Below are 20,875 nucleotides of genomic sequence, written 5' to 3' on the forward strand. Positions count from 1 at the left end.
GAATGTACGGAATCCTGTTTAAATAAATGCTTATAATTCGTATACGAGAGCAAATCTGATTACTTTATAGAAATATGATATTGTCCTGCTTCTGTTGTGATATCTTTTAGTCAGAAAACATATTTGCTTATTGCGTATTTAAAACTCAACTAAAATTTTTACCAAGTTCTCAAAAATATGAATATGATTCAAAACATGACAGGAATTTTTATATATGTATTAAAAATGTGTCTGTGATATAATCACGTTTTCTCACTAAAATAGAACAGTTGATGACAAAATTAGGACATTCAAGTACAAGTCTGTTCTCGTGAAAATAAAATTAGTGCATATTAAACATGTCGGTGACGTCATTGAAGTTAAGATCAACGTGTATCATATTTCTACAAGTTATCCTTAAAATAACCATGATATTATCAGCGTAAAATTATTAAACGTCATAAATTATTTAAAACAAACGCGCAGTCACACACAAAACATTAAATCAACTTAAGCTGGAAGAAATAAAATTGATAATATTGCTTGCACGAAATTACCAAATATAAATTAGATGTTATTGGATAATACAAAAGAAGAACTAAATAGTTAACCATAAATGAAGGGAAAATAATAAAAATGAACAAGCACGTGGGATGAAAAGAGCCGAATTATCGGCAAAAAAAACATGGCTGACTGAACGTCAATAACCCATGACTAGAGGGAGAAGTACTCACTTCAAGAAACAAATGTTATAATACTATAAAATTATCAATACGTGAAAATTAAAAGAACTTAGTAGCTAATCTAACCGAAACTCACTGACTAGCTTCATAAATACAATAAATTATTATAAAATAAATAGCAATAAATTAGAATTTAACAATGACGGTACGAAAGTTACATTCGTAGAAATAAGTGGTGCGAAATATAAAAGTGGGAAAAGACGGAAGGTGCAATAGAGGCGGAAACAAGTGTTCGTTCAAAGGATAGAACTGTCCAATACAATCTAATGTAACATGAACACTAAACAACTAATTCGTTCCTCACGATTCACTTCACACTGGTCGCCATCGAGCTGCGTCTAGACTGAATCGTGGCAACGACATTACACACGTTTAATTTAAGTTCCTACACAAATATAAATCTTAAGTATCGATTAGCATTCAAGTTCATTATGAAAAAATATATCATTGGAAATATTTTTCAACTCTCCTTAACCTCAAACCACCCAAGAACAACTTAATTATGCATGTGACAACCGATTTTTATAACTACATGTTTATCCCTAAACAACACTTTGGCAACAAATAGTATCTCTTTCCCAATTCAACAGTAACGTCAACATTCCTGTAGTCAACATTACCATGGATTTACCGATCTTTCATCGATTCAATTCATCATCGTCTTAGAAGAGAAGATAGGAAAGTATCGACAGAAGACAATTTTCATTTATAGCGACGAATACCAAACCCTAACGACCTCTAAATTGGCTATCAATTGTGTTACCCTTAACTACGAAACCCATTTTGTCATTTGTCGCTATAAGTAAGCCATGAAATAGTTTCTACCTAAGTAACCAATGAAAACAATTATCCAGGACTTTTGTTGCTTTATAATTTCTTTTCTGTGTTCAGTCTTAAAATTGAGTCATACGATCTAAGTTAAAAATGATGAAACCTTATAGTTATCTTAAATCATCGCTAGGCCAGACTAAACTGTATTTGTGGGGTGAGCTGAACGTATAAAATTGGAAGTTACGACAGTTTGTAGTACTGGAGATATAAAATGATTTAGAGATTGAGTCAGTGTAGTCGACGATCAAGAGATCTCACATAATTGTTGTTCTTTCAAGCTCACAGTCATTCCTAACACATTAGCCATGCTTTTCATGTATTTTTTCACATTAACGCTAAACAGGGATACGAAAGATCAACTTTCTAAGGAAAAGGCTCCACCACTAGTAAGGCTCTCGGGGAAACTAATTACACCATCCTTAACGCGTACATTATTTGTTTTAGAGTAATCAACATTGAATAATTTTCATTTTATAATTACCTTAACACTAAAGAGTACAAAAAATAAAGGAAATATTACGAATATGAAAAACAACAAGTTATCAGCGATCCATCGCATATCATATAAGAACAACGTTTTTCTCTTTCGTTACAGTAACATTATTTCATTCACACCTACGAAGATATGAAAACGACATTCAACAAGTCCAAAACCGGATGGACTTGGCGTGGCTCCGCTTTCAGAGCATTGTAAGAAGTGCACAAATCGATTGTCGATTTTAAATTTTATATACACGATCGTTTCCCTTCGATTATCCTCATTGTATCAAAAATATCTGCTAAAACAGCCCTTTCCCTTAGAGAAAACTCGATAGCGTAATTTGAACAGTCTCCAAGTAACTAGTGTAGGTAACAATCATCAAGAGATGGGGATATGCATGAATTGGAATATCGAAATTAACAACTTCTTAAGACTTAGGACGTAGTTTAAGCGCCTACATAGAATCTACCGCAACGACTAATCTATGACAGGTTTATACGATACAAATTAGAACTTACGAATAATTGATGAGGATGAAATATTGGAAATACTTAAATCTGTACAAAATTTAAATGAAGTTTTTCATTTTTCTTATAAAGGAATAAAACATTCCTTAAAATTTAAGGCCACGGCGCAAAGTGGTGTCTCAGTAGTTCAATATAATAAGGTTACAGAATTACATTTATGCTTAGGTGTCATTATTCTAGAAATTGGCCGTATTTACAGTGATCAAGCTCTTAGTGCATTCGCATTGAAAAATTCAGTTATGTAGGGTGTGCAAATGCCGAAAGCATTCCTAGAGGCGGTATTGCCTATACCGGTGTGACAGTACGCTCGACGTAGCTGGTGAACGTCTACAACTGTACCGGTAAACTTCAGTGACAGAGTGTACAAAGCTCAAGGTGTCTTAACCACTAATCTAACATAGACAATGCAATATCTAAAAATACACACTACGACATACATCTAAGTAGGATATATTAATAATCTTCATAAGCATTGTGTATTCCTTATACTTGGCAGGATGGCATAAATGGTTAAAATCGATTTGTGTGTGGACATTTTATTTAGGCATCGTACAACTAATTACGTGCATACAATTTTACGATAACATTGAATTATCTAAAATCAATTTATTTGCGACTAGCATCAAGAAAGATTCCAAATTACCTCCTCCATGCCTTCCGAAGCTTCCTACGAACCCCGATTGGTCTATTTAATTTAGTGCATTTCGAATGACACCACTTAGTGGATGATATGTTACGTTCCAATACATTGAAACAATTTGCTATTAAATCTTTAATTTTTAACAGGAGAAATCTGCCTAAATATTGTCTGAACCGTACAAATACATTACTTCACTAACCGTTCCTTTCTTCACCTCTGCCAAACAATTTATAAATAATTGGAAACATTGATATGTAATTAAACTACTTCTCCGTTTATTCTAAACATCATTTCATTATTTGGAATCTTTCCACGAATAAAACATTATCTTTTAACTAAAATCACACACTTACACTAAAATTACGTAACACAATTAAAGAAGTTGTTATCGGAAGATAAGCTATATTTTGTAAGTTGTCATTTCCACTGCCTGGGATGCTGTGCTTTATGTAATAATGGCAGATGAAAATTCTTACAAAAATATAGAACACGATCTATATACGACTATAATATAATACATGACGAAAAATGAACATTAAGAATGATAAATATTTATGACGATATCACTATGCCTAAATTCAATATTTAAGTAGAATCCGTAATATATAAAACACCTTAAGAATTCCAAAACTTGCCATAAAAAATTATTATCACTGAGAAAATAAATACTATTATTTGCAAACGTTTCAACTAACATAAGCGATAGTAAAATATTTTCTTTTTTTTACAATAAAATGTATCATAAATTCAAACGTGAGTCAATCAAAACATTCAGCGTAGTAATCTTTGAGGATGGATGGTTTGTGCTCATATGTGCTTTGTTTCACCTAAACTTACAACAATTACAATTTCGACAAGTTGCGTACAAACGGAATCAAGGTCAAACAACATTACTCGATTCAGCAGGCTGTCTCGATCGCCACCTAGCTGCCACAGACCGACGTTCGCTCTTGTTCCGCCTTACACAATGTCCAAGACTTAAATTTTTCCATTTAAAACTCAACATCAGTCATTGAATGCAGTAAAATCATTGCATGCATCACATTTAAGAAAAATATTTCAAAAATCAAGTGAAACACCAACGTTCTGTGCAGACTTCACTAAATTATTTCAAACAGCGAATCAATTAAATTCAACAATGATACAACATCGCCGCTCACTATAATTACTTACAAGCGATGATAGAAAAATATTGTAATAAATTATCAAAATATAATGAGAAAAATCAATACAATTCCTGAGCAATAAATCACATCTGCGGACATCGATGTACGAACAGCTCGTCTACTTATTTACACAAATGCACATTTAGATTCGATTTTTTACCTAAAAATTGATCTAATGTGCATCCTTTACCTGATTAAGTATACGTAATATAATTACTGAAAGTAGATCACGCTAGTTCCGAGTCTGCAAACGAACACAAAGCGACAATGTTATTTACAAATAGCGTAAAACATCATCAACATACCGTTAAGTTTATATAATCCAACGACGCTCTACGACATAATATAAAAAGTGATTAAATCAATAACCACATACAATCTGACATGCTAACATTGATACATCACTACAATGATGAATATATTAACAGGTGAATTCATTAACCGTTACGAAGCTATCGAAATTTCAAACAATGTTTTAAAAATTATAGATATGATTAATTTAAGTCCTTATTTAATTCTAATCCTGACAAATTCGGATATCTGTTCCAATTCATTCAACAAACCAGATTTTTAACTGTCCCAATATCTCATTCGAATAACCCCAACTCTAAATAACACGTGAATTAACCTATCGTTGAACCATAATTTTCATTACAAAAATACACACTCTTTCACACTATTTCATTTTCTAATTCCCAAAACATTTCCATCTTGTACTCATCCCGGCATCCCTTACAGCTAAAGACTACCAACGTATTAAATCTAAACGTATGTACATTTTTACACACTTCCTGGTTGTGGTGGATTGCGAAATAAAAATAATGGGATCGATTAAGCTTGAAATTTCATCAATGAACATCGCAGACTAACAGGCAAATGTGGACTTTGTTGCTATGCGGAATGGGAATCTTCTCGAAGCAATTACAGACGTTGTGATAATAGAAACAAATAATGATACCAGCTACTTTTACAAAATGTCGGTGTACTGAATTCTTATATGATGAAAAATTAAATGTAGATATTTCTGAAGAACAAAGAGCCTGGGCAGTACGCTGTGTAGAAATATAGCCGGATCAGTTGATATTATAAGTTGATACATGACATATTTTTATAATATAACATCATCATCGTGCGAAGGAACCCGACAATATAACGGCGGAAGCTGGCGGAAATGTCAGATTGACATTTCGGTTCAGAAAATTCGGGATGTCATATAAAATGCATTTCTTTATATTTCTACACAACACACACAATACAAACCCAAAGTATAGCCCTAGCTGATGAGCGTGACAAACAATGAAGTGAATTTGAAAATGTGTAGAAGTCTTAATTTAAGTCTTAAGAGAACTGCTGAGTATAAAATTAGAAACAATTTTGTAAGCCTAATTCGTGTTTACTTTACACTAGTAGGTGCTAGTTAGTAAAATGTTCCCTATAGTAATTGACTTGGAAATAGTGGGTAGGTTAGCGATTAATAACTAAGCTGTGCTGTTGAGAAAGGGAGAAGGGTCCGAAATACCTCGGATCGGTTACAGCTAGAACTTCTTAGAAAAGTAAAGCTTAGTTGGGATAACTTATTTTAGAATTATCTTAACATTTTAATTTATAGCCTGCCCTCATAAGAATATGTACTCTAAGATACTGGTAAGTTATTGTAGTAATAGATGTTATTCTATGCACCGCCTAAATCACTGAGGTACTACGTTGAGCTGACTTATTTTAGGTGATTTTACGTCTACTTCAAGCCTTAGTGCGGCTATCTAGGAAAAAACAAACCAAAATAGTGCTCGTCTTACTTGCGTATGGTATTTAAAATCTAAATGAATACTTACTAATTTCATGCCAATGTTTGTTCCCCAACACCAACTGTTTCAAATGAATCCTTATAAAAATGCACACGCACACACACACAAAAATCCCAAAATATAAAACACACACACTTGGGTCCTATTACCAATTTTCTGTTTGTGCTGATGAACCGAGTGGTCTATCCGAGATTAATAAAATATTTGGGTGCTTGAAGCGAATATGGAAAAGACAGTGTTGAAATTGAAGCAGATGGTACAATATATTAAGTAAGGCACAGATTTTGTAAAGGTTATCTTTATAAAATGGGTTCAACAGCACAAACGTCAGCTTTGTTGAATCACTACTAGTTTAGACGAACTAAAGTAGTTGTGAATTCATGTGGAATACTATATAGCACTACTTGGGCAAACCAAAAATAAAACACACAGTCAAACTGCAATGAACTGGTATTATTATAAAAAAAGCAATTATACAACAAAAATAATTCAAAACAAAACGACGTACATTAATTTAAAGAACAATTGTTTATACAAATAATTAAAAAATATAATAATTATAACAACAAACATCGACAAAATATATTTAAAGACAAAACATGTTTCAAATTTAATCAGTCCTCAAACTTTAGAAATGCAATTTTAGAATGAACGGTTCATTTGTAAAATAATTCTATTTAGTATATTATGCAAAAACACAAATTATTTTGTGAACGAAAATAATGATAAAAATTAAAAAAATCCAGATTAAACAAAAACTAAATCATTACTACTATAACTGAAATAATAATGGATTACATAAGATTATGATATAAAAAAAAAAAAAACAAAACGGCAGTTGTCAAAATTTGCATAACCTTATAGAAATTTCGATATACTAAGCTATAGGTACTTAAGATAAATATAATACGTTGAAAGAGTTCAATTAAGTAGAAGCGTATGATTTACAAGAAATTTCATTCGTAGATTTTGAACATAAGGCATGTAATTTAACGAATGAAAATCTTGATTTTATTCTAAGTGATCTATTTAAACCGAACAGTTTCTAAAGTGACTTTTGATTCGGTAAGCGTAACAATCATATTTAGATGACGCGAGATGATAAGCGTTGTTGAGATAATATTCCACTTGGAACCGAAAGGACTGAAGAAACATGACCGGTTTAAACTTTTCAAGCTTACAACAATCGTATTAGCGCAGTAGATTAGAAAAAACAAAATCAAACTAACCAATCTCAGAAGGGAATAATTTACTAGGAACAGGGCAGTCTATACATAAAATCATTGGTGATGCATCACTGAAATTTTGACTCTAAAGATTGGGTAGGAGATTCCATTTCGCCTAATCTAGTGGCAGATTCTGATGGATTTCTATCGAAGCCACGTCGAGTATGAGCAAATTGAAAGCACCGTCAACTGCAAAATGCAGATGATAAAATCAACAAAGGAAATGCCTTTAGAAGTATAACTTTAATGCAAGTATGCGAACAATAATGAATAAAAAATAAGAATAAGTAGAAAAGGGAGAATCCATGAAGTTTTGTAAACATTTCATAGCATTATCGGCCCTAACTTGCACTAATAGTAAAGATGAAATCATTTGACAGAATTGATCGTATAAACTTATGATTAAATTTAATAAAATCGGTAGATTATGGTACATATATTTACAAACAACACTTAATATCACTTATTACATCACAACTTGGTTGTATGGCACATGTAAAGCAGGTATTGCAAATGAGCAAAGGTGCTAGCGGGTACACTCATACGTCGGCGCGGCTTCAATCGCTTTCATTAAATATACAGACGATAATTTTTAAAAAGTAGGAATATCACCAAAACGGTATGCATATCCTTAAATTATCTTATCCAGATCAATTATTATTAAGAAACATCTCCGACCCTGGAGCTATGGATCGCATCAGATCTGTTTATTGTCATAGATTCATCACGAAAACTAAATAAAAAACATTATTAACTACAAAAAATCATAACTAAAGAAAAATCAAACTAAAATAATTCTGCTAACACACTCAAACACACGGTATTGTAGTAAAATAATAATAGCATAATATTAATAAAATACGAAAGAAAATAAACGTTACACATGCACCGTATAATACTACTGCTACAAAAATAAAGTTGTTTCCGTATAAAAAATATCTTACCAGAATAACAGATTTATAAGTCATTTATATATCGAGCAAGCTATAATACTACAATGAGCAGCAAAATGCATTACACTGTTAAAATCTCGAAAAAAAAGTAAAATCAAAAATCTAGCGAAACGAACCTTTGCTAACGTGCTCTACTAGTTACTACCGTGTTCAATTAATAAAAATATTCAAACACCTACTTAAATTTGTATAAAAACGAATAATATTATTATCAACCAAATGTTACTAATTGTAATAAAAACAACGAAATTGAGGAATTTATGGATCCGTGGGCTCTCAGTGACTAGGCGGTATTGACGTCATATCGGTCTGAGTAAAACTGTCGTCTAGCAGTTTCCCAATACACAAAAAAATTAAAACGACAACCATTTCAGAAATGCTTTATAATACTCTAAAGTTATTAATCATTCAATAGACTGGCGTACCTTAAGATTTGTGACAAAAACTCACAGAGACAAATCGCGTATCATCTTGTGATGTTCAATTTAATTTTGAAGATCTACAGTATTGATAACCTCGATCTCATATTTAAGAAACGCCGCAGTCAACTTTGTCATTGATAAAACCCCTAACATCACATTCCCTAATTTTTTTTGTAACTACGTTAAAAAGGGTAGTAACTAAAGATTGTCCATATTAGTTAATTCAATTTAACACTTACCTAATAATAATGTAACAACTCTTAATTAGATTCATAATTATGTTTCCATCGACACAGAATAAGTGCTAATTAAAAACAGGAAGTGCCGTTGTGCCGAAGAATATCTTAACACTAACAACAATACCACTCGATGCTCTCTTATTACAATAAAATCACTCGCTTAACGCCTAACAATTTTTAAGTAATAATAGTTAAAATATTGGTCCAACAAATGGGCTAAATAATACAAACGCCCTTAATATTCATCCCTAATTTAACGACGTGGGATATGGAAAAATATTATTTAATAGATCAAAAATGATAAGGGTCGAGAATCATTCAATTTTCCGGATCAAACCAACGGAATAATCTCTTATACATCAAATAGGTACTCATAACAATGTCAATACTAAAACTAATCTCATTACAGTTTCGTTTAAATATAATAATGCATTTAGAGATCCAACGCCAATACATCGGTGAAAGATTCTCGCTATTAGTAAAATTGATCACATCGAGACAGCCGCAATCATAGTTACACTCGCGCTTAACAATAGTCCAATAGTTTATATCCACTTCATATAGTCACTTTTGTATTAAAAATTGACACAATTGGCCAGAATCGTTGAAATTTTGCGTTTGAAAATGGTTTTGGCTTTTCGTCGGTCATTGTTTGTGATCTTGTTAAAGTTATATTCACATCCCGATAGGCGGAACCTGAACGTAACGGTAGATGTACAGGCGGTAATCTTTACTCGCGAGCACTACAGAGCCATCGTCCATCAGGGCTACGTCGAAGCATTGAGCATGTTTTACTTTGCTCTCTAGAGCCGAAACCAGCTGTCCGTCTTGTGTGAATATCGTTAAGTTGAAGTTGTTATGATTGTCAGCAATGAGAATTTCGCCAGCAGCGTTTATTCCTACTCCGATTGGGTAGTTTGTCACTCCTTCGCCGCCGATCTGGCGTAAGTATATGCCTTCGTAGTTGAACACTTTAACGCAGTGCGCACGGTTGTCACTGATGAATATCTCCTGTTTGTCATTCACCACTACACCGTTCGGGAATTCTAAATGTTTGGAGCACCCGAATTTCTGTAGAACATTGCCAACTTGATCAAAGATAATGACACGCATAACTTTACATTCGACAACTACGATCCGGCCTTTATTGTCCACGGTCACACCGCGTGGGTGTTGAAGGATGTTAGCTCCGAATTTTCGAACGAATTGCCCGTACTGGTTGTAGATCTGTATTTGGTGTGTTGGTGATCTTTCGGTTACAATGATATCTCCTGATGTACGTACTACAGCTACTCTATTGGGGTATAAAAGCTGTCCATCGCGTTTTCCACACTCGCCGAATTGGAATTTAAAACGGCCTTCCTTGTCAAATATCTGGATCCTGTGATTGTTTGTATCAGCGACAATAATATCGTTTTGAGCATTGACAGCTACGCCGCTGGGTTCAGTGAATTGGCCTTCCATTACACCGAATTCACCAAATTTGCAGTGGTATATCATCTTTTGCCTTTTAATTTGAGATTTTGGAGGGAATATGGCAGTGGATATTAGCTTGTTTGTCAGGTCTAAAATAGGATCAGTATGGGCAGCAGCTGTGAGTGAGTAAGGGTCAGTAGCAGTCGGTGGGAAGAGCGAGTCACATCCTCCGTTTGACCATTTTTCGTAGGGATTTATACCGTTTAAGTTAATGTCTCCAATGGTAGTGGAAAACGGCCCCAGAGTGCTACCGCTGTTAAATCTTTTTGAAATGATATTTGAATCAAATGGAGACGTTGATTGGCTAGCGGGACCCAGTAACCCGTTAGAGTAAGGTCGGTCTAATACTCCGTTTAATCCGGTAGGTAGATGAATTCCGCCATTCAGGCTGCCAGAGCTTCCATTAACGCTGCTACTGCTTGACGATGATCCCCCGTTTAATAGAGAGCCATTAGTTGGGCGTGCAATCGGAGGTTGTTTGGTAGGGCCCACGTTCGCTTCAGAACTAGAACGCACATACCCAAAAGTGTTTCTTACACCAACTTGTATCGCTTGGTAGTTAGAAACGAATTCAAGTTCACAAGCTGTTTGCACACTTTGTTCGGGGTTTGTGCTCATTAACGATTGCAGTTTGGTGTCTAGTAGCTTCCTGAACATCAGTATTTCAGCAATATTGGCGCATTTCGTCAACCTTTCAACAAAATCACATGTTTGATAAATTTTGTCGACTGTCTCTTGAGCTTTTTGTCCGACGACGGTCAGAGCAATTTGTTTAGTTGAGAAAACGCTTTCCAGTTCCTTGAGTAACTCCTGTTTGCGCTCTTCTAACATAGAGCGGTAGAATTGGAACGTATCATTGATTTCGTTTTGAGCTTTATGGTATTGCACCTGTAGTTTACCAGCAGCGTGTTCTACTGTTTTTACAACGTGTCTGATTTCTGTAGCACGTGTTTTCGCTTCATTCACAGCTGTCTGCATAAGTTCCAGTTGTTTAGGTCCCGCATCAGATAAATGTTCGCAGTCATGCAATGCCGCAGGGTGTTCAATAATAGTACATTCCTTACAAACTGGTACTGAGCAAGTGCGGCAAAAGTATTTTAAGATGTCGTTTTTGTGTCTCGGGCAGAATGCGGTCTTGTCGCCACTAGCAGTGAGTGTTTGGGCAAGAAGACCTTTGTCATCTTTTAAGTCTGTGAACGCGAGAACGCGGTGTCCTTCGAAGCAATGCATGAATTGATGAGCCATGACGCAATTGGGGCAGAGGAAGTTAGCGCAATCTACACAGCGCGCTACAGCGTCTGATTCCTTTGACTTGCAACCGGTACAACGTGCGGTTGGCGAGCTGGTTTGGCGAGCAGACGGCAGGAGATCCGCGTCCTGTTCAACCGCTGCTGCGATCACAAGATTTGTCAACAGGCCAGGGACACCAGCTGGTGGCAGCTGACTGTCCACTCGGCAAGTGACACAAGTTACTTTGTCGGGGTGTGTTTGTTCTCTTTCTAGGCAGCCTCGACAAAATGTGTGGAAGCAATTGAGTACTTTGGGGTCGACGAATGTCTCTCGGCAAATCGCACAGGTGGTGTCAAGGCCGTCGAACTCGCGAAGATCACATACGGCAGAATCGCTCGCGGGAGGCGAGGAGCCGCTCAAAGTCAGTGGTGATAAGGAGCCACGCTCCAGCGAACCTATAGAGTTGGCACCGGGCAGCGACTCAAGGGACGGGGTGCGTGAGGCCATCTTCAGGAAACCGGCATCCCTGAAATAATAGAAACAATACGTTATTAAGGCTCACAAGATTTATCTCAACTATGTCGGAATTATGTAATAAATATCATTAACGTTAGGACGGTGTGGATTATTAATAGCTAGTTTCATCAACGAAAGTTCACATTCACGTGACGTCCCGTCCACATAAATACGAGTTAGAGAGATATAATATCGTTTCGTAACACGCTCGAGAACTTATTACAGCGTATACCTACAGACAGTGAGGAAATAAGTAATATTTCGGAGTTGGTAGTCGCGTCGCGTTAGGGAAAATGTCGGCGATGTTCGAATTTCTCGTAAAAGATACCGTGTGACGTAACAGATGGGAAACTGGTACATCTTCGTAAATGGGTATTCTTAAGCTACGTTCAATGTTGGATATATTGAGTATGTGTATTTACAGAAAATTGTACGAATGTATGAAACGGGAGTGTATTTGCAGAGCACCTTTTTATGAAACCGAGAACTTTATGAGTTCCAAAGTCTCGTTTCTTTAATGTTCCATCATCATAAACGTCACATGTTGTATAATCCTTAAAGCCTTTGAACGGGGTAAATGCATTTTCAAGCAAGTTCATAGTTCATCCGCCGCGTGGGGCCATATCGCTATAAATAATGGAGATTATCTTTTATATTTCAGTTTAAAGATAAGATAAAGCACCTCACAGGTGGCTGGAAACGTAAGCTCTTTAATGATAATTTATATCTGCAAAACTTGCCAGACTTATTAGGCTATATTAAAAGATAAACTGGCTGATAGTGATACTAATTGAATTTACTCCCGAACTGGATAACTTGGGCAATAAATTTATTTACTGCCTATCAATTCGTGCCTTTAACGCCTAAGTTTTCATTAGCTCGTAATATTTATTACCATAATTAATAATTATCTAATCGACCTTACCATCGCTCAAGTTTATTTGTGTTTTATTGCACGATTGTCTAATAAAATGAATACAATAATAATTAATTAATTAATGAAAGAAACGCACTTAAAATTATTTGCGTAGTTTAAGACCATATTCAAAATAATATTACTCTTTCGTAACAAGAATGATAGCTTAATTAGAATAGTTTCACGAAGTTGGTATTTATGAAGTTGACGTTTTCACTTTATCCCGCCCACAATATTTTCGCCCATAAAAGTTATACGATCTGCGCCACCATGAATTCTTATTTGTTCACTTGTATTTACCAACTATGAGGTGTCTATGCACTTGGAGGGGAGTCCGTTGCCATGACAACCGGGAGGGGATACCTCATCGAATTAGGGTGAGGGTGTATATTTCGCAAGGGGGTGATATTTGCAAGGTGAATGGCCTTGCAACATGACTAATGTGCTCAAGGGTCGAGTTTTGTCGCTTTTTAACGCGGCAAAATGTGCCGCCGAAATTGATTTGAGAAAAATTAACTGTCGTCGAGTTGATGTTGTTTGCTCGTTGTTGTGAAAAAATTACAGCGTTTTAGCGTATTAACTTTTGTTTTTGTTTGATGAGCATCTTAACGACATTCGGTGAATCATTCGCGGAATTGCATTAGTCTTATCGAGATGAGAGACATTCTTGCTAAGCTTCAAGTGGAGGAAAAAAACTTTCATTATCCAAGAGACACGGCGTTATTGACACGATTTACACAATAGACGTGGTGCAATGCGTCTTCTTGTTTTGCTGTGCGTTTATTGATTAAAGAGATTCGTTGTTTCGTTTCATGAATACTACGGTCTTATTATATTTGTTCTAAAGTTTACTTTAAGACACATAGTAACTGAGATATTTTAATATACATAATATACGTACGTAAGTACATATTAAGGTACCAAACCTTACAAATAACAAAACAATACCACCAATAACAAATAATACTTTTTATCTTCATAAGGGAATGCTACAAAATAAGTAGCATATGTAATTAAGTAGTCATTTCCGTCTATTCATTACAGTTTTCTTCAATAATTATAATAGTGGGATTATTATAAAGGCGAACAGAATTTTGCACATACATTAGACATTTTAATATCTACGTTATCCCATCGCAAAACAGACGAAACATTCTAATCTAGCTAATCATGAACATATATGACAGAATTTCCCACCAGAGCCTTTATATCACACGAAAACAATTCATAAGAAGCCTCTCTTAGTTAATATGTAAAGTGGGAGGCCAAAGGGACGTGAATATTGAGCGAACACCTATCATAGTTGACAAGTATCCGAGCGTATATCACAAGCCATCTAGATAGGTCTAAAATCTAGATCTAGACAAGTTTGAAGCTTGATAGCTGTTAGGGTTGAACCGCTAAAGTTTTATCTAATGTCATAATCTTAAAGTATCCTAATGTTAGTAGCTATATCAAATGCTTTAAGTTGTCAAAAATAGGAAGAATTGAGTTTGAATAGTTTTCATATTGTATTATGATATTTAAAATGCCATTTATTATAAATGTTTATTAGCGATGTATTTTTTGTTTAAATGAACCTTTAGATGAATTTATTATAATACTTATTTTGCATTTTGTATAACTTTTGACAATTTAATGAAAACGACTTGTAACAATATTGTACTTTTTCGCAATAATCTACCTATACTTCGAAAATGTATTTTCTGAAAATAAATTAGCTTCCTTAAACTTGAGAGGTGGCAACCCTAGCAATGTTACAGGAACTTCGGTGAGGGCTGCAACCGGCCATAGATTACCGTCCCCCGTGACGGAGCGATCGAGCGTCCGCATACATAATGACTGTCTGTTTGTATGTAGCTTCCTTCGCCGTTTATATATATAATATATGGGTGTATACTGTATAATGCAGTATATGGCTATTAGTATGGACACAGTGAGAACTAATCATCATATTATATCAATTATAAATAGTGGGACTTTTCAAAGGTTGGTAATTTATTTTAAAGTTTAGATTTATTTATTGCATTGAAATAATCTCAAAGAAGATCTTTGTTCTTGCTTCATTGACAATAATTATTTGAAGTAAAATTCTATTAAAGACTACCTATATTAAGAAGAAAATCCTGGAAGTTCAGGATCTGAGTTTCCCCGGTCTTTAATTAAAAGAAACATACTAAAGATTTCTTAATAAAACAACCTACAAAATGTGAAAGGAAACGAGACATCTCTGAGTAGATACAGTTGTAAGAATTACAGCATTCAATATTTCTGCAAATAATAAAAAATAAACACAGAAAGGAAAATATATATAGAGAGAAATATGACGGAGGAAAAATTTTAAGTAGTTTAAAATCAAAGAATGTGACCGATTTAAATCTCAAATTATTTATTATAAAATAATATATTCTATCATAATTTATTCTTGACCATATAGATATATTAATCCTCTTGCATTTCCTCTCCCGCCAGGTTGCCTGGTAGAGTTTGCTGTTTAGCAATAAGGCCGCCTTTTGGGCAAATCATGCTTTTGTATTTCTACTTCTTTTTGCATACTATTAAATAATAATAATACAATTAAATAAAGCGAAGTTAGAGATATTATAGCTTCCTAATATGTTCTGATTAGCTTATCTGTCAGTTACTTTAACTACTTACTCATGTATTATTAGTAACTATTTGTACCATACGGCATACCCTACTTGTTATATTAAAAAAAAACGAAACCATTATTTAATCAAGTATTCATAATCAAATTTTTTAAAAGCAGTTAAAACAAAAGACAATACAAAACGCTCAACCAGTTTTGATACTTGAAATCTCTAACAATGTACCAAATTGAACATCAGCGATACAGATCGGTATCAAAGCGTCAGGCTATGCATTGCACAAACGTTGCGTACAAAGCCACGCTTGACACAGCAGAAGCCAACCATACGGGTGCATTTCCACCAATAATGTGCGAGGAATGTGTTAGTAAATAACCAATCATATCGCTTTATTTAGTTTGAAGCGATACTATTGGTTATTTATAAACACATTCTTCGCTAAACATCCTCGTATATCTATGGTGGAAAAGCACCCTTAACGATAGAATGACAGTACACCTAGATGCATCTTGATAGTGGAAATGTTTCACTAACTTCTATGACAAGGCAATGAGGACATAGATTTCATCTCAGCTTTGTTGAAATGTACATATTTTTAAGTACGTATAAATTACGGAGTTTAATGCCGTCGCGAATTATCTTAAGTGTTATCTGGACTGCGGAAATTTTATTTTTATAAAGGAAAATCTGCTGGCTTCTAAATGAAGTATATTTTTTACATATGTGACGTAACGATTATGCGTAACTTGAAAAAGTCAACCCCAATTCAAGGAAGTAATCGACAAAACTAATTCTCTTTGAGCTTGTCAGATTCAATTTCCTCTCCACATACAAGTTTAGTTTTTCAATAACCCAAGTACCATAAAAGAAATATTCAAGTACGGTCCTGTCCAATCTTGTACCTTATTCTCAGGTAGACACCGAATACTATTTCAGAGAAGCAATTTAAGTCGAACATTCGTATCGACTCGGCAATTGTTGAAAATTGTACCCTTTTGTTGACAGGAAATCTTCGAGAAAGGTCTATTGGTAGGTGGCTTGTATTATATTGTAAAACTTGTTAACATATAACCCACCAAGTTTCTATTACTTCTGAAAGGTTTGAATTATGGCCAGGTCAAGAATCAATACTGGATTATTGTTCTGATAATTCGAGTATTTTTGTTCACACTTTTGTGTTGTTGATAAATTTCACTACATTCGTACAATCTAAAGTTATCAAGACTTATATTATAATAAAGTTATTTCAGACTGCCTGTTTTATTAAAATACAGAAATACACCATAGGATTGGAAGTTTTTAAAATGTTGGCAAAAATCTTATTTATTAAGAAGACCTCATATTACTATATATGTATAACAGAAGATTCTTAATCGAAAAGATGCCGTATTAATAAATCTTCAAAGTTCTATAGAGCTATATATATTATTTATAGGGTTAATTCCAGAAGCTTCAAAGATGCCTCGCCGACATTGGTCAAGCCAACTTTGGTCTCAAGGGAAAATACGACAAAATGTCTTGGCTCGCAAAGTTGCCGCATTTCTAAATTCCACTCTACCCCTAGAGAGCTGTGGAAATAAGAAATAGGATATCTTAAAATTTTATGTGGCTCTTGTAATGTTAGCTTGAAGGGATTGTATCATTTAAAATTTTCCTTGCGCGTTCACAAAATTGGTATTGAATTCCAATCTTTACGACCAAATATCCATGTCTTTAGCTACCTAATCATATTAAATAGGCTATATTTTGATATAGTAAAAAACTGCAATTATCTGAATGAAAGTAAAATAACCTTTTCCAGTATTTTGTAAGAATAATAAATTACATTAAACATCTATATTTACCGTAGCAACACGTCAACACAACTTACTATTTACAAAGTCGAACAATCCTACCCATAAGTTTATACATTGACGTAATATTGAACAACACCAATTCCTGGTAATAATTGTCTATAAGCTCAGTGATATTAGCACAGTTTGCGTATTTATTAGTTACAGGAGGCCGTTTCTGTAAAATTATGTCTTTGGCAATAGTTCTCTGGTACCCCATTAATTGCGATCGCCCCGTAGCAGATTACACACACCCAAAGGTTTTCCGAACTGTTGTAAATCAGCAAATTGGGTATGGGAATCTGATACTTAATACGTGTGAATTGGATTCATATTGGGGTGAATAGTTTTGGCAGGGTGAAGCTATGAGGTTCGAGGGTACGAATTGTGGTCATTGAATGGGATACATTATTATTAAGGTTACGTGTACTAATTCGGGGTCGTTAGTTTTGAAAAATAACATGGTTAAAAGGAACCTGAAACGTCATTTATATTTATTTAAGTAGATGTAATTTTGGAACGAAATATGGTGATATTGATAAGGTCCACATCCCTTAACTATAATTAACTGTAAAGTAAAAATTGTTTCAAAAATTATTTTGCTGGAAGCAGTTGATAAGAAAAAAAGAACAAAATTTACATGTTAAACCTTTCCTTCCAATAAACTAAGATGACTAGTCACTTCCGTATTATACGGGTCATTACTCGTTAAATTAGATTACTTATAGTTTTTGGTTACACGGGTTCACGAGATAAATGTTTTTAGATTTTTCTCAATATCATTCTTTATACAATTCCCATACTTATATTTCAAATTACCTACCTATATTCGAGGGGCGCATAAAAATCATATTCAAATTCGAATGTGTAAAGTATCCTTGCCTGTGACTTTAAAACAGGTATTTCAATTGTTATTTAGTATTTAATTTTCAACCATCACAACACAAAATTAATTTCAAACTGCTTAGCCAACAATTTTCAAACCACCATAGCAAGTACCCTACAAAACACCCAAGAAACCAAATTAATTCCACAACCATTCTGCAGTACGCTGCCTTATCGTCGGTAGGGCGTTTATGACGTCACGTTATCATAATGCAAAGGTTTTGGAGTAACGCAAAAAGTCCCTCACACGATTACTCACACTGAATATGTAATTTGCAGGCTCCGTAACAATATAAGGCAGTCTTTTTATCGGAGCCTATAAAACTGAAAATAGGAACTAAATTTTTGATGTTTGTATATGTATTGTTATTGAGAAGAGACGGTTGAAACGATTTTGATTCATTTTAATGTAGTGATAGATTTTTATATTGGTTAGTAAAAATTCAAAATTTGTCAGGCAAATGCATTGCTATACAGTCAGAATACATAATACAATTTATTATATTTACGAAGGATTTTATTATTTGATAGCCAAATTAAGCCGGAGTCAAATTAGACAACAAATTATATAACCTCAATGTTCATTATGCTTTTATTTCTTAATACACCCCAGTTTGTACCGAAAGGCAAATAAAAGTTCGCGGCATTGCAACTTATGCCTTATTCCAAAACTTGTAATGCAAAAAATGCCATAGCACAACTCATAAAGAACACCAATTTTAAACTTTCTCAAGACAATATAAAAACCGTCGTTATACAAAAAAAGCATCTAATCCCACGCATTAAAATTCAAAAACGCGCAACACGTGCACAACAACGGCGCCCAGGACAAAAATTGCCTTCCAAAATCACGATAATTAAGTCGACTCCCCTTATTTTGTAATTTAATAAAAACTTCCCCCGTATATAAATCAGTACGAAATCCGTTAAAATATTCTTTTGACATCGGCTAATCTTTAATATTGAGCGAAATATAACTTGTTCCATAAGAGCCGTGATGCAAATATCCCAAACTAAATAAATAATGTATGAATCTCGAGTTAGGGCGAAAGTTTTGCATTAATCCTTGGTATGGTATTAAAAGTTAGTTTGGAACATCAATAACTGTGTTAGGCCTTAGTTTCTGAACTTAATTATGGATTTTTATACTCTTTGTACGAAGATTTATCAGCGGAGAATTAATAAAAGTTTAACTCGTTTGCAAGTTATCTGACTAGCGGCGTCATCAGCTTGGAGCCAAGTATTATGAAATAGGTATAGTGCAAGTAGGTTACTAGTATTCACTTCTTCGTCCTAGGTTTTCTGAGTAGTAGCTAAACAATTTTTAAGACAAATTCAGCGTTATTACGTCGCAACTATCAACATATTAAAACACAAAAATGTCCAAACCATAGGTAGGAGGAAATCCGAGCATAATTTTGACAACCTTAAACTTTAAAAAAATGTGGGTATCTTCAAATAAACAAAGGTATAAAAGCCACCAACGCCACTCAAGGCGTTTAGTATTTACGTAACTCGCAGACACAGCGGATTGTAAAATCGTAGTGACAGGTTGAATGCGCCTGTCAACGACTTGCCTGTAATTAATTGCCTTTATGCAGTGCTGCTTTCCGCATATCGTATTCCGACTTGTTAATTATGTAATGTTACAGCTTATTGGAGTTAAAACTTTGAATTGTGTGGCACTAATTGTTCGCTTTTTCGACGACCGCGAAGTTCTAAATAATACATGCTCGGTATAGGGAAGTATTTTAATTGACAAACAAGGATTTGTTTTTTGCAGTTGAAATTTAGATTTTTGGTTCGATTGTTTAGGTTTTATGAATTGGATTTGTTATTTCGAAATTACGATATTTTTCAAATTAATTTCGATTTCTTTTATTTAGATATGCAACCAAGTTTTGAAACTTAAAACTGCAATATCTCTGGAGCGACTTTTGTTACATTTACACCAATTTTTAATTCTACAATCAATTACGTCCTAATCTTGAAAAACGACAAACCGAGTTATCATCGTAAAACTCCGCAAATAACAAAAACAGTCAACCGGCGTCGCGTCCATAACAATATAATTTATTAAAACGACTTGAGAACATTTCTCGGATTCGTAAACAAAATTTATAATTCCTTATCTTCCAATTTATAATTCTGGAACCCTTTTAAGCCTAGCTCTGTAGAAGTAACTGTAAATATTCATGGCCATCTAACTTTAGATCTTATCCGTTGAATGGAGTTGTTTTATTGTTTCTTAAACCTTTGATTAACTTGGTGGTGCTCCTGTCTTCGCTCCTATTTATAGCAATTTTATAGCAAATTAATTCTAAGGTTTCTAATAGTGAAATATTTAGATGAAATTGTGATAGTCATTTTGGGAAACTAAAAATATTTAAATAGATATA

General features: G+C 34.2%; 1 protein-coding gene across 10 annotated transcripts in view; it reads right to left on the reverse strand.

The window, feature by feature from the left end:
• Window positions 1-6,604: 6,604 nt before the first annotated feature.
• The window catches only part of brat (tripartite motif-containing protein brain tumor), a 393,821-nt gene continuing 379,550 nt past the window's right edge, over window positions 6,605-20,875 (reverse strand). For all 10 annotated transcript variants that reach the window (XM_090116981.1, XM_090116982.1, XM_090116978.1 and 7 more), the window contains one exon: window positions 6,605-12,244. In XM_090116981.1, the coding sequence (XP_089973107.1) occupies window positions 9,688-12,244 (2,557 nt within the window). In that variant the 3' untranslated portion in view covers window positions 6,605-9,687. The remainder of the gene's footprint in view (window positions 12,245-20,875) is intronic.

This window comes from Colias eurytheme, chromosome 26 (genome assembly GCF_061535395.1).
Source record: "Colias eurytheme isolate Ceu_HAF_F1 chromosome 26, ilColEury1 Martin Lab GWU primary, whole genome shotgun sequence".
Classification (NCBI taxonomy): Eukaryota; Metazoa; Arthropoda; class Insecta; order Lepidoptera; family Pieridae; genus Colias; species Colias eurytheme.